Consider the following 20,480-nt stretch of genomic DNA (forward strand, 5'->3'; position numbering starts at 1 on the left):
TGGCTGAGGTGTGAAGGCATCGTCGTCTCTTCTTCATCGTCTTGAAGAGCGAAGGAGAAGACAGAACTTAACCCATGCAGGAAGGTCTGAACGCTCTTTAACAGAGGCCTACCAGGCTTGATGTATTGCAGCCGATCAGGAGGATTCCTGGTGCGGGTTGAATGCCTCAAAGGTGGTTCTGCCTCAGGACTGAGAGGCTCTGATTCAGTAGGTGAGTGTTGTGACAAGTTACTTCTGGATGCTTCCGAATCAGAAGACAGACTTTCTTCATCGTGAGAAGTTTCGACAAGATCAACTGGCTCAAAGCCAGCTTCCACGGTTCCGCTAGCAATAACTTGTTCCTCTTCAGCAGGTACAGGTTCCTCTGAGAGGATAGCATTCTCTTCCTCTGTAGCCAATACTACAGGGACATCGGGCTGGTTGATAAGTGGCACAGGTTGCGGAGTATTGGGTAAGTCGATGGTTGTTGTGAAGGTGACAGGTTCAGCAGAGAAGGGAACAGGTAGGTATGAGATTAGTTCCTCTTCGTCATTGTTATCAGCATCATCAGCACGTACAGGAGACACGGGTAAGACAGGCATTTTCCTCTTCTGCTTAGTAAGCATTTCCTTTTCAGGTGGTAAATACCCACAGGGCAGTAGGAGGTCCCGATGTAAAGTTCTCAGGGGCTTGTCTTGGCCTTCGGGTCGAACTGTATACACAGGAAGAGTGCCGGCTTTCTTCACTACAATGTACACAGATGACTCCCATTTGTCTGCAAGCTTGTGTTTGCCTCTTAGCCGCACGTTCCTCACAAGAACTCTGTCTCCAACATTCAGCTGTGATGCAGTGACATTTTTATCAAATCTGTTTTTGTTACGTTTCATCACCTTTTCTGAGTTTTCGATGGCCAGCTTGTAACTTTCTTCTAGGTGGGACTTTAGTTTGTCCACATATTGTGTGTGGGATGTTGACCCTTCTTTGGCAAGGGGTAGTCCAAAGGCCAAGTCCACCGGTAAGCGAGGTTGGCGGCCAAACATAAGCTCATATGGTGAATAACCTGTAACATCGTTTCTTGTGCAATTGTATGCATGCACCAGGGGTTTTACAAAATCTTTCCAATGGGATTTCTGTTGAGCTGTGAGTGTTCCTAGCATATCCAGTAATGTTCGGTTAAACCGTTCAACAGGATTGCCTCTTGGATGGTATGGAGTGGTTCTTATTTTGTGGATCCCAGCCATTTCACAAAGCTCTCGGATGATTCTGGATTCAAAGTCAGGGCCTTGGTCACTGTGCAAACGTTCTGGGATACCATAATGCACAAGAAAGTTGTCCCATAAACATTTGGCAACAGTCCTGGCTTTCTGGTTTGGTGTTGGCACAGCAATGGCATATTTTGTGAAATGGTCAGTTATGACAAGTATGTCTTTGACTCCACGATCTGGTTCCACAGAGAGAAAATCCATGCACACCAGTTCCATGGGATGAGAGGTTTTGATATTGACCAGAGGTGCGGCTCGTTCAGATGGGGATTTGCGTCTCACGCATCTTTCGCACTGTCTTATTTTATTGACCACATCACGTGTCATCTTAGGCCAATAAAACCGGGAACGGACCAAGTCCAGCGTTCTGTCAATTCCCATGTGACCCATTTGATCATGTAGGTGGTTAAGTACAACTGGTCGATATTCCTCAGGTAGCACTAGCTGGTATGCGAAGTCACTTCCCACTTGTCTCTTCCTGACGAGAAGGGTGTTATGGAGCTCCAGTTTATTTACTTCTCGCAGTAATAGAGGTAGATCGGGAAGTTCTTCCCTCAGGAATGGCGGTGGTGACTCGCCTCGTTCAACCTGAGCTATGACATGCCGGATGACAGGGTCAAGGCGTTGTTTGGCTGCAAGGACAGCTGTTGAGATTTGGGGGAGTACCATGGAGGTGAACTGGATGTCGTCCGTGAAACTGTCAGGCAGACTGTCGACATTGACAGACATGGATAACACCAGAGCAAGATCAGGATCCGTGCTTGAACTGTACATCAGATGACGGTCACAAACTGCTTTGATGGTATGCTGGTCAATAGAGACATAATCCGGTTCATTGAGATGTTGCCATGCAAATCTCCAGATTCGCTCACGTTCTTTCTGTGACAGAGGATCATCAGACAGTTCACCATGAGGTCGGCGAGACAAACCATCAGCATCCGAGTTCTGCTTTCCTGCTCTGTAGATTAATTTGAAGGTGAAAGTGGACAAAGCTGAAAGCCATCTGTAACCGGTAGCGTCAAGTTTTGCTGATGATAAGAGGTATGTTAATGGGTTGCTGTCTGTCACAACTGTAAACTGAGCACCATAAAGGTAGTCGTGGAATTTTTCAGTCACCGCCCACTTCAAAGCAAGAAACTCCAATTTGTGGGCGGGATACTTTGACTCACTCCGGGAAAGACCTCTGCTGGCATATGCTACAGCTCTGTTTTTTCCATCCTGCTCTTGATACAGCACCGCACCAAGACCTGTGGCACTGGCATCAGTGTGGAGTGTGTATGGTTTCTGGGGATCAGCAAATGCCAGAACTGGGGCAGAAGTGAGTTTGTCAATAATGGACTCAAAAGCTTGTTGACACATTTGCGTCCATCGTCCTCCAAATGGCTCTTTGGGGTTGAGGTAATTCTCTGGCTTTACAGTTCGTCTCAGTTTCCTCTGAGAAGGTGGATAACCAGCAGTGAGTTCATGTAACGGCTTGACAATGGCCGAATATCCCTGGACAAAACGTCTGTAGTACCCAGCAAAACCAAGGAAAGATCTTAATTCCTTCAAGTTTTTTGGCACTGGCCAAGAAGTGAGTGTGGAAATCTTGTCCAGATCAGTTTCAACACCAGCCTGGGACACTACATGGCCCAGATACTTCACCGATGTCTGGAAGAACATGCATTTCTCAAGTGAAAGCTTCAAGCCAAAATCTTTGAGTCTGGTGAGAACTTTCATCAGGCGAGCTTCATGTTCCTCAAGAGTTGGTGCAAAGACAATGAGATCGTCAATGAAAACCAAGACTTCTTTTAGATTTAATTCTCCCATGCATTTTTCCATCAGCCGTTGGAAAGTGCTTGGTGCGTTGGTAATCCCTTGTGGCATCCGATTAAATTCCCAAAATCCTACTGGGCAGACAAAGGCAGTCTTTGCCTTATCCTTCTCCTCCATTTCGATTTGGTAGTAACCCGACTTGAGGTCTAGCACCGTGAACCACTTTGATCCTGCAAGTGCGGAGAAGGTGTCTTCCAGTTTAGGCAGAGCATAAGCATCTTTGATTGTTTGCAGATTGAGTTTGCGGTAGTCAATACAAAGACGTATACTGCCGTTCTTTTTGCGTGCAACCACAATTGGAGAGGCAAATGGTGAGTCAGATTCTCTGATAACGCCAGAGTCAAGAAGTTCTTGCAGGTGCTTCCTGACAGCATCAAGATCTTGAGGGTGAATTGGTCGTGGTCTTTGCTTGAAAGGAGTTGGATCGGACAATTTGATTTGGTGTTTAACTTTGTTGGTCCTGCCGAAATCCAGATCGTGTTTGGCAAATACTTCAGGAATAGTGTTGAGTTTTTGAACAATGCGTTCTTTCCAGTCTGGAGTTAAGGGGGAATCTCCAAAGTTGTATGGTGGTTGAGATGGAGGTAACAACTCTATAGACTGGTCTGAATACTGGGTGGGTTGCTCTTTGGAAATGACCTCTTGGAAGGCGCTGATTTCTGCAATAATAGCTCGAGCTGGAATGTGGATTTCATGGTCGGACTCATTACTCACTACAACAGGCAGAGAATATGGCCGACGTTTAGGTAAGTCCACAAGGCAGGTTTTTACTAGGAGTCCACCAGGCAGAGAACTGGAGGTGGGTTGTTCCAGAATAACTGCTTTCTCACCTTGGAATAGCCTTGTGACCAGGCATCCCTCAAGGACAGTGGTTTGGCCGGCAGTAATCGTATGCGGTTGGTCTGACTTTAAGATTACAGGAGCATACTGGTCATTTGAATTCTGGATGTGGCGACACTGGAGGATTTTATAAACTGCAATGTAACCGGAACCAGATGGCAGGAATGACTGCTCAGAGAGGGTATCACAGTGTTTGCTGTACGCAACGTCAAGAGTGTTGGTACCAACAAGTATCATTGGGGGTGATTGCTGGACGTCAGGCACGACAAGCGCAAGTGTATCAACATTAATGGATGAACCAAGAAAATCAGCTGGGAACGTCATGTTAATCTCAATGTATCCCAGGTAAGGTACGGCTTGTCCATTTGCTCCTTCTACTTCCAACAGATCATCCAGTGGTTTGATTGGATGGTCTGAAAGGTAAGTATTATAGAAGGAAAAAGGAATCGTAGTAACCTGAGAGCCAGAATCAAGAAGACAGTTGAAATGGTTGCCTTTGATTTGAATTTGGCCTGTGCTTTTGGTCCCCACAAGCCCTTTTGGCAACAATGGAAATTTGTTGTGGTTTCTGGGACTGTTCGTGCACGCAGCTCCTGTGTGTCCCACCACAGAAACTCCTTCTAGTTTAAAGATGAAGTATTTCTAGCGTCCCACTCTTGCTGTTTTTTTCTTAATTGGCTCTTTTTCTGTTCAACAAGACTGGAGTTTGCTCTGTTGTTGCAGGTGGAAGAAACATGGCCATCTTCTCCACAGTTAAAACAGTACCATGGCTTGGGTCTGGTATTTGACTGAGGTGAAGAATGACTGGATTTGGTTTGTCGTGGCTTAAACTTTGACTCGGTTGGACGTTTTTGGGACAAAAGTTGGGACATTTGCTGTTGGAGGGTTTGGAGTTGTTTTTTCATTTCTTTTAGCTCTTCATTGGCTGTAGAGTGCCCACAAGAACAAGTACTTTGGGATTGGATGTTAGCTTTTTGTTTTGATGAACCGATGTATTTCTTCATAAGTGACTCCTTAGCAATTTGTCTGTCTTCTTCTGTCCGTAACGACAACAACAAGTCAGAGAAAGGTGGTGGGTTGTCCTTTTGCTGTTCTAATTGTAATTTGGTTAGTATAGTGTTATCCCAACACCCACGACAAAACTGCTTCAGCAGATGCTTATTCATGTCAGCAGCTGCAAGTCCTCCTTGCTTTACAACAGTGCTGAGGGTTAGCTGCAATCTTTGGAGGTAAGAGGATGGTCGTTCACCTGGATTTTGAAGAATATTTAAGTATTGAGCATACAATTCTTCACCATCTTGAACTGTTCCAAAAGCGGAGTCAAGTACACTTAGTATGACTGAAGGCAATGTGTTGGGACTTAGACCTTTAACCAAATCAGCAGCAGGTGACAACAGGCTCTCTATAATACGCCTGGCGACGTATAGAGCTGACAAACTGGGGTCGGCAAGCAGTAGATCAATTTGGGAACGCCATGATTCAAAATCTGCTTCACTACTTGGCTTAGGAATCCTTCCTGAAAAAGCACGGAGACGTAGTGAAGTTGTGGTGCTTATGTCTGGGTTTCGGACCACATGCTCAACAACAACCCTTTGTATTTGTGGTGGGTTGAGATCAGGGGCTGTGAGTGATACTCTTGGAGTTGGTCCAGTCTGGCTTTGACGAGGTCGTGCCCCCTGCTGGTCAGTGGAAACCTGTCTGGCAGGAGGTGAAGACAATTGCTGCTGCTCCAGTTCCCTTTCTTCTTCCTCTACACCAATGTCCTCATCTACTCCATTTTCCTCATCATATTCAACTTTTCCATCATCACCTGCTCCTGCTTCATGCAAATGTTGACCAATCTGCCTCATTACTGTCTTCAAGACATCTTCAAACCGGTGCCCGCTGCGATCAGCAATATGCTTGAGTTCTTTGAGGTAATTGGGAGGGGGACTGCTGCTGTCCTCCGTGGCGGCGTACTCACAGGCCAAAGCTGTGACGCGGAAAACAAGGTCGGCAACACTTTTAGAACAGTGGGTGTATGGCAGAAACGGCTCTAGAGTTGTAAAAGCAGTGGTATCTACAAACTCAGCGATCAGGTTTTTGAAGAAAGTACTTGCGGGATCATTTACGTAAAAATGACGGCTAAGATTCCCATAAGTACGCAAGTAGTCAAGAATTTCATTATCAGATTTTGTGTTAGACACACCGGAGATCATCACAGACTGTGATATATTTATGCCAGAAAGTGCAACTGAATCCATTTTTGATTTTATGTTCAGCAAAAGTGAAGTAAATAAGTAAAGAAAATTGTACGTAAGACCCCAAAATATTCACACACAAAGGCTCCTGGCTGGTTCGCCACTTGTAACGCGGTTAAAGAACCAGGGCGCCTGACTGCAGCCTCATAGACAATGAGCTATCAGATTAAGATTCGACTATGGAGCCTGAGGGTGTGAATAAAACACAGGAAACAAAAGTAGAGCTCAAATATATATATATATATATTATGTTTGTTATGAGAAGTGTATAGACGGATGTACAAAAGAAATAAAAACATATGCATATATATCACAAACAAAAATAATGTTGACAATACAAAACAGCTTAGTAGGTTCCAAAAGGAGGTGGGATGAGGTGTAGTCCAGTATGTGATTTAGTTTAGTTCCATGGACCTGTGATAGGTCATGTGTCAACAATTTGTGATTCAGTCCATAGGTTCACAATTCCTACCGCACCGTAGCGGTGGTCGGGTGGCTCGCCATCTCGCGCTGATCAGGGCTGATCGCGGGAGAACAAAAAAAACCTGACCTAAACAAGGTCAAAAAACAGAAATTATCATTCACAGAAGAAAATGAAACAGCATTCTACTGCTGTGACAAAATAAATACATAAATCCATAAATAACAAAGTCAAGTAATCAATGCCACGTTTCATACAACAATCAATAAACCATCATCTCTTATAATGAATGTCATTCTAAATACTATTATAGAAAGACATTCTCATGGGTCCCATCAAAGTATATCAGCGTTAAAGCTAATAAATATTATCCAAAGTTAATCAAATATATTTACAAAACTCATTTAATCACAGGTGTTGCGCAACAGATTCAATAATGTAAATGGAATTTAACTCAATGCAAAATCTCATAGGCCGTTTCGGCATTTCATCAGAAAAGTAACAAAAAACATCCAAAACGGACAAAACTACAAAAATCAAATCACTCGTTCAACTCTAGATACGTTAAATCAACATTCGGCCATAATGGAATAAACAAAAACAACAATATTCAATAGATGACACTAGTAATTGCACTTACTGTCGCTAGCCTAGCATTAGCTTACCGGCATTGTAGGATGTGCGATCGCGGCTCCGCATGTACATTAATTGTGACAAAACAAAACAAACAAATAACTCACCGTTGAGTCGAGTGTGAGGTAGTGTAAAGATGAATGAATCGGCCGGGTTATTGCACGCTGTCAACTGGCCTGTAGTGCAAAATTTGTCGATATCTGACAAGTATGCCAACCACAGGGACAACAGCAGCCAGAGGAGCAGGGACATGCAGCTGATTGACCCGGAACTTATACAGGATTCATTCCCGCCACAATAAAGGGACTGGCGGAAGTGGGGTCAGAAGTTACCATGGTTACAATTAACAAACTCAACATGAGTATTTGTTGTATGACTGTCTTTTATTTTTCAGACTGAGTGGCTGTAACCTGTCAGAGAGAAGCTGTGAAGCTCTGTCCTCAGTCCTCAGCTCCCAGTCCTCCAGTCTGAGAGAGCTGGACCTGAGTAACTCTGACCTGCAGGATTCAGGAGTGAAGCTTCTGTCCGCTGGACTAAAGAGTTCACAGTGTGCAGTGGAAACTCTCAGGTCAGGATTCAAACTTTTCCACAGATGATCATTTGAAATGTGACTTATATTATTGTATAAACAGGTAACCTTTATACAGCTGTCAAGTGAACTTTTATTTACATTTGAGTGGATAATTGGACTCCGAATTACTTTCAAAAGTAATTGGCGACTACCGATTGGTTTGCTGTTAGTTTTTTATTCACAGTACTTACTTAATTTTAAAGGCTGATTTCTCAAAATGAGATGTTTATCTTTTCTTCTACAACACTTGGAGCCACCAAATCTTCTTGCTTCATTTATTCATTACAGTTTGATTTAAAGAATATTAGACTCGTAACATAATAAATACATTTATTTCACTTCTTCTTGAGAGAAAGAAAGGGATGACTGGGTGAGCTCCAGTGGTTCATCCCAGCAGAGAGAGCAGCACACTGGGCTGCAAATGATCACAGTAGTAATAGCCATAGTTTGATAAAACAGGCATTCTTACCCTGTAGATAATACAGGGTTCTGGTGCCGATGTGGGGGAGGGGAGTCGCCCGGTACTAACTACATACTGAAGTGTCTTGTGTTCCAAGAACACAACGACCAAGACAGAGAGATCCTACTGGCAACCTTCTGGTTACAAGATGAGCTTCCCAACCCCCAGAACCGCGGTCTTATCCTCCAGTTCTGTGTTGATGATAATCACATAATAGGAGAGCAGCTGGGCATCCAGTGGAAGTGTGATGGAAATCAAAATCCTGAATTGGATTCGGTGCGGTTGCGTTACTATTGTTCAACAACCAATCTTATATCAGCTGCATGGAAGTAGCTATAAGTAATCTGGGCGCTACAGCTTTAACCCTTTAAGACTTACCATAGAACCAAGTCCGCCACAGCTTATATTATATTTTTACATGCTGTGGAGCCATTTTTGGGAGCATTTCAAGTTGCTCTACATCAATACAACCATTACAGCCTAAATTTTAATAATATGCATGCATTAAGTGCATAGAAATTACATAAATTGCAAAAAGTGCAATAAACTAAAAAAAATTTGAAAATCGTTTTTGTTTTTTAACATATATTTCTAGTTAGAGAAATTTAAGAGGCTTATCCCTCAAAACTGTAAATGCAAAAAAGTTGCACAAAATAGTTTCCCACCACATGAAATTTATTTTGAGTGCCTTCATAGTTTTATTTTTGAAATACACTAATTTCTATACACTGCAGGAAAAACGAAAATAAATATTATAGTGCAAATTTGCAAAAAAGCAGCATATGCATCAAAATAAACTATTTCCAGCAGTGCAATATGAGTCCTAAGCATCCCAGAAACAACACAGAAAGTCAGAAAGTCAAACATAACTTTAAAAAACACTAGTATAGGGTTATGAGGCCCTGATGGTAAAAAATACATTTCTGCAAAAATGACATCACTTCCGGTTTTGGGCAGGTCATGGCGGATATGCGATAGTTCACGCTGATGTCAATTCCAAAGTAGGAAGTGTTACAAACAGCTGATCGGATCGGCAAAGCGTGTTTCTGGAATATTATGTTACGCAAAACAGAGTGTGCCCACTCTGACCGGCTTTAAAGGGTTAAGCAGCTGCATGCACTCCCGCGGACAGCGATCACTTTCTGGCAGATGATCACTTTTTGGCACAACACCTGGAGCTAAGGGGGCAAAACAATCGCATGAGTGCTGCTGTTTGGCTGAGGAAGAATAAAGTATTCATGGTAAGCCAATCACATGACCACTTCAAGATTACAAAGCAACAAGGTGACATATACCAGTTTTTAAATTGTGTTGATAGGTCACATAAAACCAGAGTCATGATAAACAATATATACGCAGCGTTTTTTTCCTCAATAGTTTCGTCACTTTTACTGTCTAAGGACAGCACAGCAAGCACTCTCTGCTTATGAGCAAAAAAAACCCAAATCATCCCTTTCCTGTTGGTGGAAAAATGAACCATGTCGACCAATCAAAAAAATGATATAGCAACATGACATTTGGTTGTTTAGGAAGAGGGGGAAGTTTTAGGAGTGACGGTGTGAGATGTGAGAGATTTGTGACGTTTAGCGTATTTGGAGTGTGTGCATAGTATGTTGTGTTGTGTAGTTAGTGTGTAGTGTAGTGGATAGTTTTATGTTGTCTGTCAGAACAATGAGGCAATTGCTGAATGTTAAGTGCCCTGAGGCGACTGTTGTGATTTGGCACTATATAAATAGAGTTGAATTGAATGGAATTGTTACAGGTGCTGCCACAAAACCAGCAAATGCAGATTACAGTGTAAACGGTGTCTCCAGGTAGAAACAGCAGTGATACACCTGCTGCTGTCAGACCTGCAGGTATCAGGCTGTGATGTTCTCCTTTATGGTGGACAGAAATTATTTTTTTGGAGTGGCACAAATAATTTGTGGCATCTTATTTAATGCAGAACAGCTGATTGTTCTGTAAATAGTTTGAAATAGTTATTTTTAAAAAATCAAGGTAAAAGGTAAATTGTTACAAATAACAAAATGGTTGTTTGCAAACCTTGTGTATAGGATTTTAAGGGTGTTCGTCTTGTAACCGGAAGGTTGCCGGTTCGAGCCCCGGCTCGGACAGTCTCGGTCATTGTGTCTTTGGGCAAGACACTTCACCTAGCGCCTACTGGTGATGGCCAGAGGGGCCGATGGTGCGATATGGCAGCCTCGCTTCTGTCAGTCTGCCCCAGGGCAGCTGTGGCTACAACTGTAGTTGCCTCCACCAGTGTGTGAATGTGAGAGTGAATGAATAGTGGCATTGTAAAGCACTTTAAGGCCCGAAAAGCGCTATATAAATGCAATCCATTATTATTATTATTATTATTATTAAAATATTATTAAAATATTAAAATTATTAGATTTCAAGTTAATGATTTATTAAACATGTTTGTGGTTGTAACAGTAAAAAATATAACTTTTTCTACTCATATTGTTTTTTGTCTGATTTTAGGTCAATTGTGTTAATACAGTATGTCAAAATGAAAACATAACTGTAAATTCAGACACGTGAGGTTGTGCTGAAAAGAATGATACCAAACAGGCAAAGTAAATAGTTTTTAAAGGTGGAATATAGAGGTCAAATCAAAAGTAGTTAAAAATGGCCAATTATACCCTGGACCCCAGAGGGTTGAACATTTTTTTTAAAGTAACGCAATAGTTACTTTTCAAGTAATTAATTACTTTTAGTAACTGACTTACAATATTTTAACTCTAAGTAACTACGTAGAGTTAACTATAGTTAGTAGTATAGTTACTAGAGATGGCACGATACCACTTTTTTATGTCCGATACCGATACCGATAAATTTGGATATCTGCCGATACCGATATGAATCCGATATAGTGTTTTTTAATCAACAAAACTGTTTTTTTAAATATCTTGCTGCATTTTGTATAAGTTCATACTCAAGTTTAAAACAACAACTACACTAAAGCTATTCTGTTATACCTGTATGCAAAAAAAAATATTTCATAGTTCAGCAATACTGATCAATCTAATAAACTTAAACCTCCACCATCCTCCCTATTCTGGTATTTTAAAGAGTACTTAGCGTAAATATTAAGCAACCTAACTAATAGGGTTCCAACTCCCAGCAACAACAAAAATAAATAAATAAAAAATAGGGAACCACCCCTCACGCTCCACCTCATGATGCTTAATCGACGTAATCAACCTTAATTTGATGCAGTGTGAAAAAAAATGCACAGAAATCAATTATTTTTCAAGAAATATTAAATAGATTCAACATCTTTCTTCAACAAAATTGCAGACTGCACAGATGGTACCTTCCCAAAGGAAAAAGTACTATAGCTTACTAGGGTATATATATTAGACTTAATAGTCACTATATACAGTAATTGACTTCTATTCATTTTACATCAAATTAAAACTTTGGGTGTCAGATAATTATTTATTAAAAGCTCGACATTTTAAATGAGAATAAGAAAGAAAAGTATGTCTTTGTGCCCCCTTTTCCCTGTTAATGCCCTATCGGCCCCCCTGGCTAAACTTTGCTAGATCCGCCCCTGCACAGTTACCAGCGTCAGCTACGTAGAAAAAGATCCTGGTGTAGAAAGTAATATTAAATAAATTGTAACAACAGCTTATCAAGCTTAAACGTGCTGCTGTTGTTCAGCCGCTGGTTTCCTCTTTCTGGTGCAAAGTGGGCCAAAAACAAACAAGAGAGACGGACTCGAGACAGAAAAGCCGATCAGCTGATCATTAAGCAGTTTCATGATTGAAGTAGCAGCAAGAAGAGGCAGTCGTTTGTTAAGCTTAACGCAGGAATGCTTTACAAACATTCAGAGATGGACTTACACACTTGCTTTACTTCTCTCGGGATAACTTTGTCGGAGATGAAATGCCGGGTTGCTAGCGAAGCTCCAAATGCTATCCAGACCACCGACAGGTCCCGCATGCCACAGCCGCTCTATCACGTGATGCATACTGCTCCGACGTGCTAACGTTCTGAGGTGAGTTACGGCGTGTTGCAAGTTTTGTGAGGTGCTTTCGTGATATTTAATGGATCAGATTACATTTTTTATTTTTCTCCGATATCCGATCCAGTAATTTAGGTCAGTATCGGACCGATACCGATACGTAATATCGGATCGGTCCATCTCTAATAGTTACTAGTTACTTCTTGGTAACTACTAACTATAATTACTTGTTCAAAGTCACTTGCCCAACACTGATCCCAAACCATCTCCACTGGGTTTAGGTCAGGTGACTGTATCCTCACTACAGACCGAATAAATCACCTGAATTTGGAAGTCTGCCTCCGTGTTCTTTAACCGGAGCACACCCACCGTACCTGGCCACTCTAAATCAGCTAAACTCCTGGAGACAACACTTTGTCCATTTTATTTAGACACAGCGGCACCTCTGAAGCAAAGTGTTGTCCATTCTTCAAATTTCTATCCCTGGATAAATGAAAATACTCAAAATTTCAAGAGATATTCTGTCAAGTTAGAACGTTTATGGAAGGCTTCCAAGCTTGAGGTTCATCGAGTACATCTCAAGGAATCAATATCCTCACTTAACAACATGATAAAAAAGCTGGAACTGAATAGTTTTCAAATCTAATGGCTTCAGAAAAGAACCAAAGTATTGTTTGATACAATTATGAAAATTGTCTCTCCTGATATTCCTCGTGTACCAGTCTATACTAAATCTGATTGTAATGAATCATTGAACGAACGTGGAAAAAACAGTTGCAGAACAACTTAACGACTTTCTGGAGAAAAACAGTGTTCTGGACATTTTCCAGTCTGGTTTCTGTAAACTGTCCTCCACTGAGATGGCTTAACTTAAAGTGTGTGGTGACATTCTGATGGCAGCAGACTCTGGAGAGTGCACTGAGTTGGATGTCTCCTCTGCTTTTGATACTGTTGATCACAGCATCATGATAAATAGGCTGAAGGACTTGTTCAGGATTACTGGTGTTGCTTTAAAATGGTTTGTCGTATCTACTGTATCTGAGAGATCTTTGACTGTCTGTATGAATCATGTGTTGTCTGAAACATCCGTTCTGCCTTCTGGGGTACCTCAAGGATCTGTTTTAGGCCCGATTCTCTTTTTGGTTTATATACGTCCTCTAGGCCACAGGTGACAAACGCCAGGCCTCGAGGGCTGGTGTCCTGCAGTTTTTAGATGTTTCCTTGATCCATCACATCTGATTTAAATGGTTAAATTCCTCCTCAACACGTCCTGAGGTTCTCCAGAGGCCTGGTAATGAATTTGATTCAGGTGTGCTGACCCAGGGTTAGACCTAAAACCTGCAGGACACCGGCCCTCGAGGCCTGGAGTTCCCCACCCCTGCTCTAGGCCAAATTATCAGATATTACAATAATATTTCTTATCATCTCTACGCTGATGACATTCAGACATTAAGTTATACTGTTCTTTCAAAGATTCTCAGTTTGATACATTTTCTTGTTTAAATAATTGTCTTTCAGGAATCAAATAATTGTGAAACTTCAACTTTCTCCAGTTTAATACGGATAAAACAGAAACTTTGATCATTGCTCCTGATCACATGTCTTCAGAAATTAGGCAGCAGATCAGTTTTTAGGTCCTTCCATTAAATCGAGTCTCAGAAACTTAGGTGTTATTTTCGACAGTTCAATGTTGCTTGAGAAACTCTCTAAACAACTGTTTCAAAACTGTTTTTATCATCCAAGAAACATTTCTAAACTCAGACTGGTGTCAAAGGCAGAACTTGAGATGATTCTTCATGCTTTTATCTCTACTCACTTGGAGTATTGTAATGGTCTTTTTACTTGTCTCAACAAATCAGCTCTGGAGCTTCACACTGTACAGAATGCTGCGGCGAGACTTTTAACTGGCACAAACAAGAGGTCACACATTACTCCAGTTTTGGCTTCTCTTCATTGGTTGCCACTAAATTTTAGGGTTCATTTTAACATTATACTCATAACTTTTAGAGCTGTACATGGTGAAGCTCCTCAGTGCATCTCTGACCTGTTGAAACCTCATGCTTCATACCGAGCACTTAGGTCTTTAGGTCAGAGGTCACTATTGGTCCCACAGACTCGGTTCAACACACGTGGGGATCGAGCTTTTCAGGCACCGAGGCTGTGGAACTCCCTGCTGTTATCTTTATGCTGTCTAGACTCCACTGACTCTTTGAAAAAGCAGATGAAGACATTTCTATACAAACGAGATTATGTGCTATATAAATATATTCTACTTACTTACTTGAATAATAGTTCATTTATGAATATTTTTTTATTAAAATATTTATTTTCTTTACTTTATCACCCAATTAAATTATAATTCTGTAAATAAGGGTGATAGTGTGGCCTGTGTAGGTTGTCTTCAGGTTCTCTGCTTCCTCCCACAGTCCAAAAACATGCATGCTGGGTTAACTGGAGTGATTGTGAGCATAAATGCATAAGTGTTTACCTGGCTACATCACCGTGGTTACTGATGCTGAACCTATAACCTGGTCTGGATCAGGTTATATTCAGAGTGTGTGTTTTAAAATTGACTGAAGTGCCTCGTTTTCACTGAGCCTTTCATTTACAGAAAGCTTTAAGTGTGATATAGATTCAGTCATATCTGACTAATGTCAGTGAGTGAGGCCGAGCTGTAAAGTCACATTTCTGCTAATTAGCACACCAGCTAACTAGCATACCGGCTATCTAGCAAACCAGCTAAGTAGCAGACCAGCTAACTAGCGAACCGGCTAACTAGCACACTGGCTAACTAGTACACCAGCCGACTAGCGAACCGGCTAACTAGCATACCAGCTAACTAGCACACCAGCTGACTAGCGAACCGGCTAAATAGCACACCGGCTAACTAGCACACCAGCTAACTAGCAGACCAGCTAACTGCAGCCACAGGCTGAAGGACGATTAAATGTAGTGGAGATATCAGGGATTACACTGGTGTGTCCGATTCACTCTTTAGCACTCCAGTCACTCTGGTGTGTCAGCCAGAGCACCACTGAAGGCCCAGCGTGTGGAATAAGGAGCTTAAGGTTTGGTTTGAGGCACTTTATTCTTTCACTGATTGATTCTTGTGGCTGTGATCACGTGTGTGGTTTCTTACAAAAAGGAAGTACACAATACAAATACATGACAAATAAGATGAATAGATAAGATACATATCCAGTTATATGCATACGTCAGTATAGCTAACATAACCATATATAAGGTCAAAGATCACAGTACTATAATGCAGTAATGTTAAACACAAAGGTGTATATCTACATAAATCTATCCTATCAGTGATCAGAGTACTGTAGTATACTTCTACTACTTACACTATACAAACTAAACTGCATTAGTGTGACTTTAAGTTACCATCAGTACAGACGAACTGATGGTAGTTGGACAAAATAAAGGCTTTGCAATTATTGTGAAGGGCTTCCGGTTAAAGTAAGATCAGCTGATTACCTCATAACAAATTGTTTGCTATAGAATGCAGCTCCCAGTCTTCATTAATATCATGTACTATAACTCCCAGGTCTCCAGAGAGACCAACAGCTGGTGCACGTTGTAACGCCGTGGCTTTCGTAGTCTCTCCTTTTTCTACAGCTCATTTGTTCTTCTTGTGATGGTGCGTCTTGAGGGAGGCTCATACATGCGGTCATTTGTTGATCCTAAGAACGTTCCTCAGACCGACTTCTTCAACAACACTAATTGGCCTGAAGTTTGTAGCTACTCACTTCACTGTGGCGTCTGTTAGCTTGTCTTTCTTTGGTTTATCTTGACTCCTCCCACTAGCTGAATCTACGTAGTCTGCCCAAGCCTCCCACCTCTGTTTGTTTGGGTGGTTTGTTTGCTGCCATCAACAGCGTGTAATGCATTTAAGTGATACTTCAGACTTGAAGTACTCCGACGATAAAAAACTCAACTTTGCTTAAAAATAACTTTAGTTGTATCAACACTGCCCTCTGGAATAATTAGACTTTGGTGACAAACTGATGTGATCTCCATGTTTCCTTTGTTGGACTGTGGGCGAGTGTCAGAACTGAATGTACTGAGTAACATGTGGAGTTTAAATATGTGTCAGTTCCAGTTTTAGAGCTCTAAAGTGCAGCTATCATGTTAGGAATATGTTAGGAATAGACAGGAACACTGAGCACACTGAGGTCAAATCTTTATTTATCCAGTTCATCTGTAGGCTGAGCTCAGTCCATCCATTTAGTGAAATGATGTTTAAAGGTCTCCTTGTTCTGTGAGCGTGCACAGATCCTGAAGCAGAAAGCCTGGGTTAACAGAGAAATGATCATCACTGTGATGATGCTCACCATCTCTGACTGGGATTTGAGGTTTTGTCAAAGCAGCAAAGAAAGCCTGGCTATGTTGGACTGGGTGTGGAAGCAGCTCCCAGTTTGAGTTCAGGAGACAGACACCCTCTCTACTTTGACGATCAGCTTCAAACTTTCCTTTTTGATAAAACTTATAGTTAGAGCTGGATCAGGTGACCCTGAACCATCATTTAGTTATGCTGCTATAGAGATGGATAACAGATGGATTGTTGTTTTGTGTGTCTGCAGTCTGTCAGGCTGTCTGATCACAGAGGAAGGCTGTACTTCTCTGGCCTCAGCTCTGACCTCCAACCCCTCCCATCTGAGAGAGCTGGACCTGAGCTACAATCATCCAGGTGACTCAGGAATGAAGCTTCTGTCGGCTGGACTGAAGGATCCAGGCTGGAGACTGGACACTCTCAGGTATGGAGAGAATGTCTGATATAGGAGGAAGAGCTGGAATCATTTCCTGTGTCTTTCACTCACTTCCTGTTTGTTTCCTGCAGATGAGACATGAACAATCACACATGCAGGAATATTTTCAGGGACAGACACACTAGTCTAGCTGGATAGTACATGGATATTTATGTAGGGGGTCTTCAAGGAGTCTGTTTGCAGGAACATTAATGATAACTGATAAGTCATGTTGAGAGTTTCATTAAAAGTAGACTTACAGTTAGGTAATATTTGGACAGAGACAACATTTTGTAACTTTAGATACAAGTATCAGCCATGTGTGTGTTTCCCATGCTGTATGTCCACAGTCACAGTGACAGTCAGTGACACTGACAGAAGGATGAAACAAGGCTGTGAATCATTTCAGTCTGTGTGTGTGACAAAGAGGCAGACAGGAGCAGCTAACATTTGGAAATGGAAGCTTACTGGAAACACTACATTCACGGCTGAATTCACAATAGATTTGTTCTCAAGTGCACATTTAGCAGCTAATGCTAATACTGTTTTCCCTTTGCTTTCTACAGCAGCTATTGCTAAGTAGGCCACTTTGCTCCGCTAAGGATTTGTGTGACCATGATGGAGACTCTGATAAGCTAATGCTGCTAAGCTAATGCTGTTTACGGGCCCTGTTAGAATCAATATTTCATTCTCATTCTGTTGTTTGAGAACAATATTAACGTTTCACATCATTATAACACAAGAGAAAAGGGTATTGGCATTAGCTACTAGTGCTTATTCACCTCAAATTACCTTTAGCTGCTAATGGCAGCCTACTTAGCATTAACTCCTCACTAATATAATGCTAATTTACATCAAATTAGCATTAACTCCTCATATTGTTATAAGGAAAGAGAAAACGGTATTAGCATTTGCTGCTAATAATTATTCACCCCTAATTAGAATAAGCCGCTAAAAGCAGCCAACTTAGCATTAATTCCTCACTTTGTTGTTACCCAACGGAAAAGAGTATTAGTATTAGCTACTATCATTTTTAATAAGTAAGAGAAAACAGTATTAGCAGTAGCGCATAATGCTAATTCACGTCAACGTAGTATTAGTTAATAATGGCAGCCTACTTAGCATTAACTGCTCACTAATATAATGCTAATTCGCATCAAATTAGCATTAGCTGCTCAAGTTGTTATAAGGAAAAAGAGAAAATGGTATTAGTATTAGCTGCTAATAATTATTCACCCCTAATTAGAGTTAGCCCCTAATGGCAGTCTACTTAGCATTAACTCCTGACATTGTTATAATGCAGGGGAAAAGAGTTACCATTATCGGATAATGCTAATTCTCATCAAATTAGCATTAGTTAATAACGGTAGACTTCATATCATTAGCTGCTGTCATTCTTACAAAGCAAACAGTATGAGCATTAGCTGTTAATCCTTTTTCATCTAAAATTAGAATTAGCCACTAATGGCGTATTGTTAAAAAGTAAGAAAAAACATTGTTAGCATAAGCGGATAATGCTAATTCATCTCAAATTAGTATTAGCTAATAATGGCACCTGCTTAGCATTAGCTGGTCACATTGTTATAAGGCAAGAAAATATGGTATTAGCATTAGCTGCCAATTTCTATTTACCTAAAATTAGCATTAGCCACTAATGGTAGCCTATAGCAAAAACTTCTTAATGCTAAATGAAGTTAATTAATGCTAAGTAGGTTTAACTGAAATTAAAGTAGTGTTAGCATTAGCTGCTGATATTGTTAAAAGGTAAGATAAAACATTGCTAGCAGCAGCGGATAATGCTAACACACATAATAATTAGCATTACCTAATAATGGCAGCCTTCTTAGCATTAGCTGCTCATATTGTTATAATGCAAGGGAAAAGAGTTGGCAAAAACAGTGTTAGCATTAGTGGATAATGCTAATTCACCTAAATTAGCATTAGCTAATAATGGCTACGTACTTAGCATTACCTACTAATATTGATATAAAGCAAGAAAATATGGTATTAGCATTAGCTTCTAATGCTTTCTCATCTAAAATTAGAATTAGCCACTAATGGCATCCTATTTAGCATTAACTCTTCACATCGCAAGGGAAAAATTAGAATTCAATAAAAAAAAAAAGTGTTCACATTAGCTACTTGTATTGTTAAAAAGTAAGAAAAAACATTGTTAGCATAAGGGGATAATGCTAATTCACCTCAAATTAGTATTAGCTAATAACGGCAACCTACATAGCATTAGCTGGTCACATTGTTATAAAGCAAGAAAATATGGTATTAGCATTATCTGCCAATTCCTATTCACCTAAAATTAGCATTACCTGCTAATGGCAGTCTACTTAGCATTAACTCCTCACTAATGTGATGCTAATTCACATTAAATTAGCTTTAGCATTAGCTGCTAGCATCAGCCTACCTAGCACTAGCTGCTCACATTGTTAAAAGGGAAGAGAATACGATATTAGCATTAGCTGGTAATATTTATTCACCCCTAATTAGAATTAGCCACTAATGGCAGCATACTTAGCGTTAACTCCTCACATCGTTGTAATGCAAATGAGGCTAACTTGCATTAAATTAGACTGCTGTTATTAGCTAATGCTATTTAGCAGTAGCTGCTCACATTGTTATAAAGCAAAGGAAAACGATATGAGCATTAGGTTCTAATGCGTATTTGCCTTAAATTAGACGTAGGTGCTAATGGCAGCCTACTTAGCATTAGCAGCTCAGATGTTATAATGCTAGGAAAAAGAGTGTTAGCATTAGCCGTTCACATTGTTATAAAGTTAAGGGAAATAGTGTTAGCATTAGCTACTCACATTTTTAAAAAAAGTAAGTGTTAGCATTAGTGCATAATGCTAATTCATGTCAAATTAGCATTAGTTAATAACGGCAGCCTATTTAGCATTAGCAGATAATGTTGACCTTGGCCCACTGGAAAAGTTAAGAACTAAAGATTTAGGAGTGTTTCTCGATAGCTCTTTCTCGTTTGAGAAACAAATGAATTCTGTTATTAAAACCAGCTGTAAGGTTTATATTGTTGATTGTCATTTATGCTTAGAAATATTTACTCATATATGCTTAGAGTTGTATAATCGATTGCATGATGATAGAGGTTTGATCCTTAGTAGTCTGTAAAGACTCTGTGTGCCTTCCAGAGTGCTCTGGCATGCACACACCACTTGGGGCCATGAGAGAGGTCGTACCCTCTCTTACTGATTTATGGTGTAGGACAGGGGTCTCAAACTCAATTTAGCTGGGGGCCGCTGCAGGCAGAGTCTGGGTGAGGCTGGGCCGCATTAGGCTTTCCACAAGAAAGGCATGGTTAAAAAATTCCAATCTTCTCAAATCTCTTTATTTTTATTTTTTAACACAAAATATGAAAAATGAATAAACAAATTAAGAATTAATAAGAAAAAAAATCAATCTGTAATACATAAATAAAACAATAATAAGATATTTTTAGTCAGTGAACTTGTGTGTTTCTTTCAGTCTTCTATATCTGCTGTGTTTAGATTGAAATGTC

At 40.6% G+C, this 20,480-nt stretch overlaps 1 protein-coding gene across 1 annotated transcript in view; it reads left to right on the forward strand.

The window, feature by feature from the left end:
• Window positions 1–8,123: 8,123 nt before the first annotated feature.
• LOC147331868 (stonustoxin subunit alpha-like) overlaps window positions 8,124–20,480 on the forward strand; it is a 20,437-nt gene continuing 8,080 nt past the window's right edge. Inside the window, exon 1 of the mRNA XM_086290471.1 lies at window positions 8,124–8,131. Coding sequence (XP_086146597.1) covers window positions 8,124–8,131 — 8 coding nt within the window. The remainder of the gene's footprint in view (window positions 8,132–20,480) is intronic.

The sequence above is a fragment of the Aulonocara sp. 'chitande type north' Nkhata Bay genome, linkage group LG4 (genome assembly GCF_057382095.1).
Source record: "Aulonocara sp. 'chitande type north' Nkhata Bay isolate Kocher_YH1m ecotype deep benthic linkage group LG4, A_spYH_male_GT1.1, whole genome shotgun sequence".
Classification (NCBI taxonomy): Eukaryota; Metazoa; Chordata; class Actinopteri; order Cichliformes; family Cichlidae; genus Aulonocara; species Aulonocara sp. 'chitande type north' Nkhata Bay.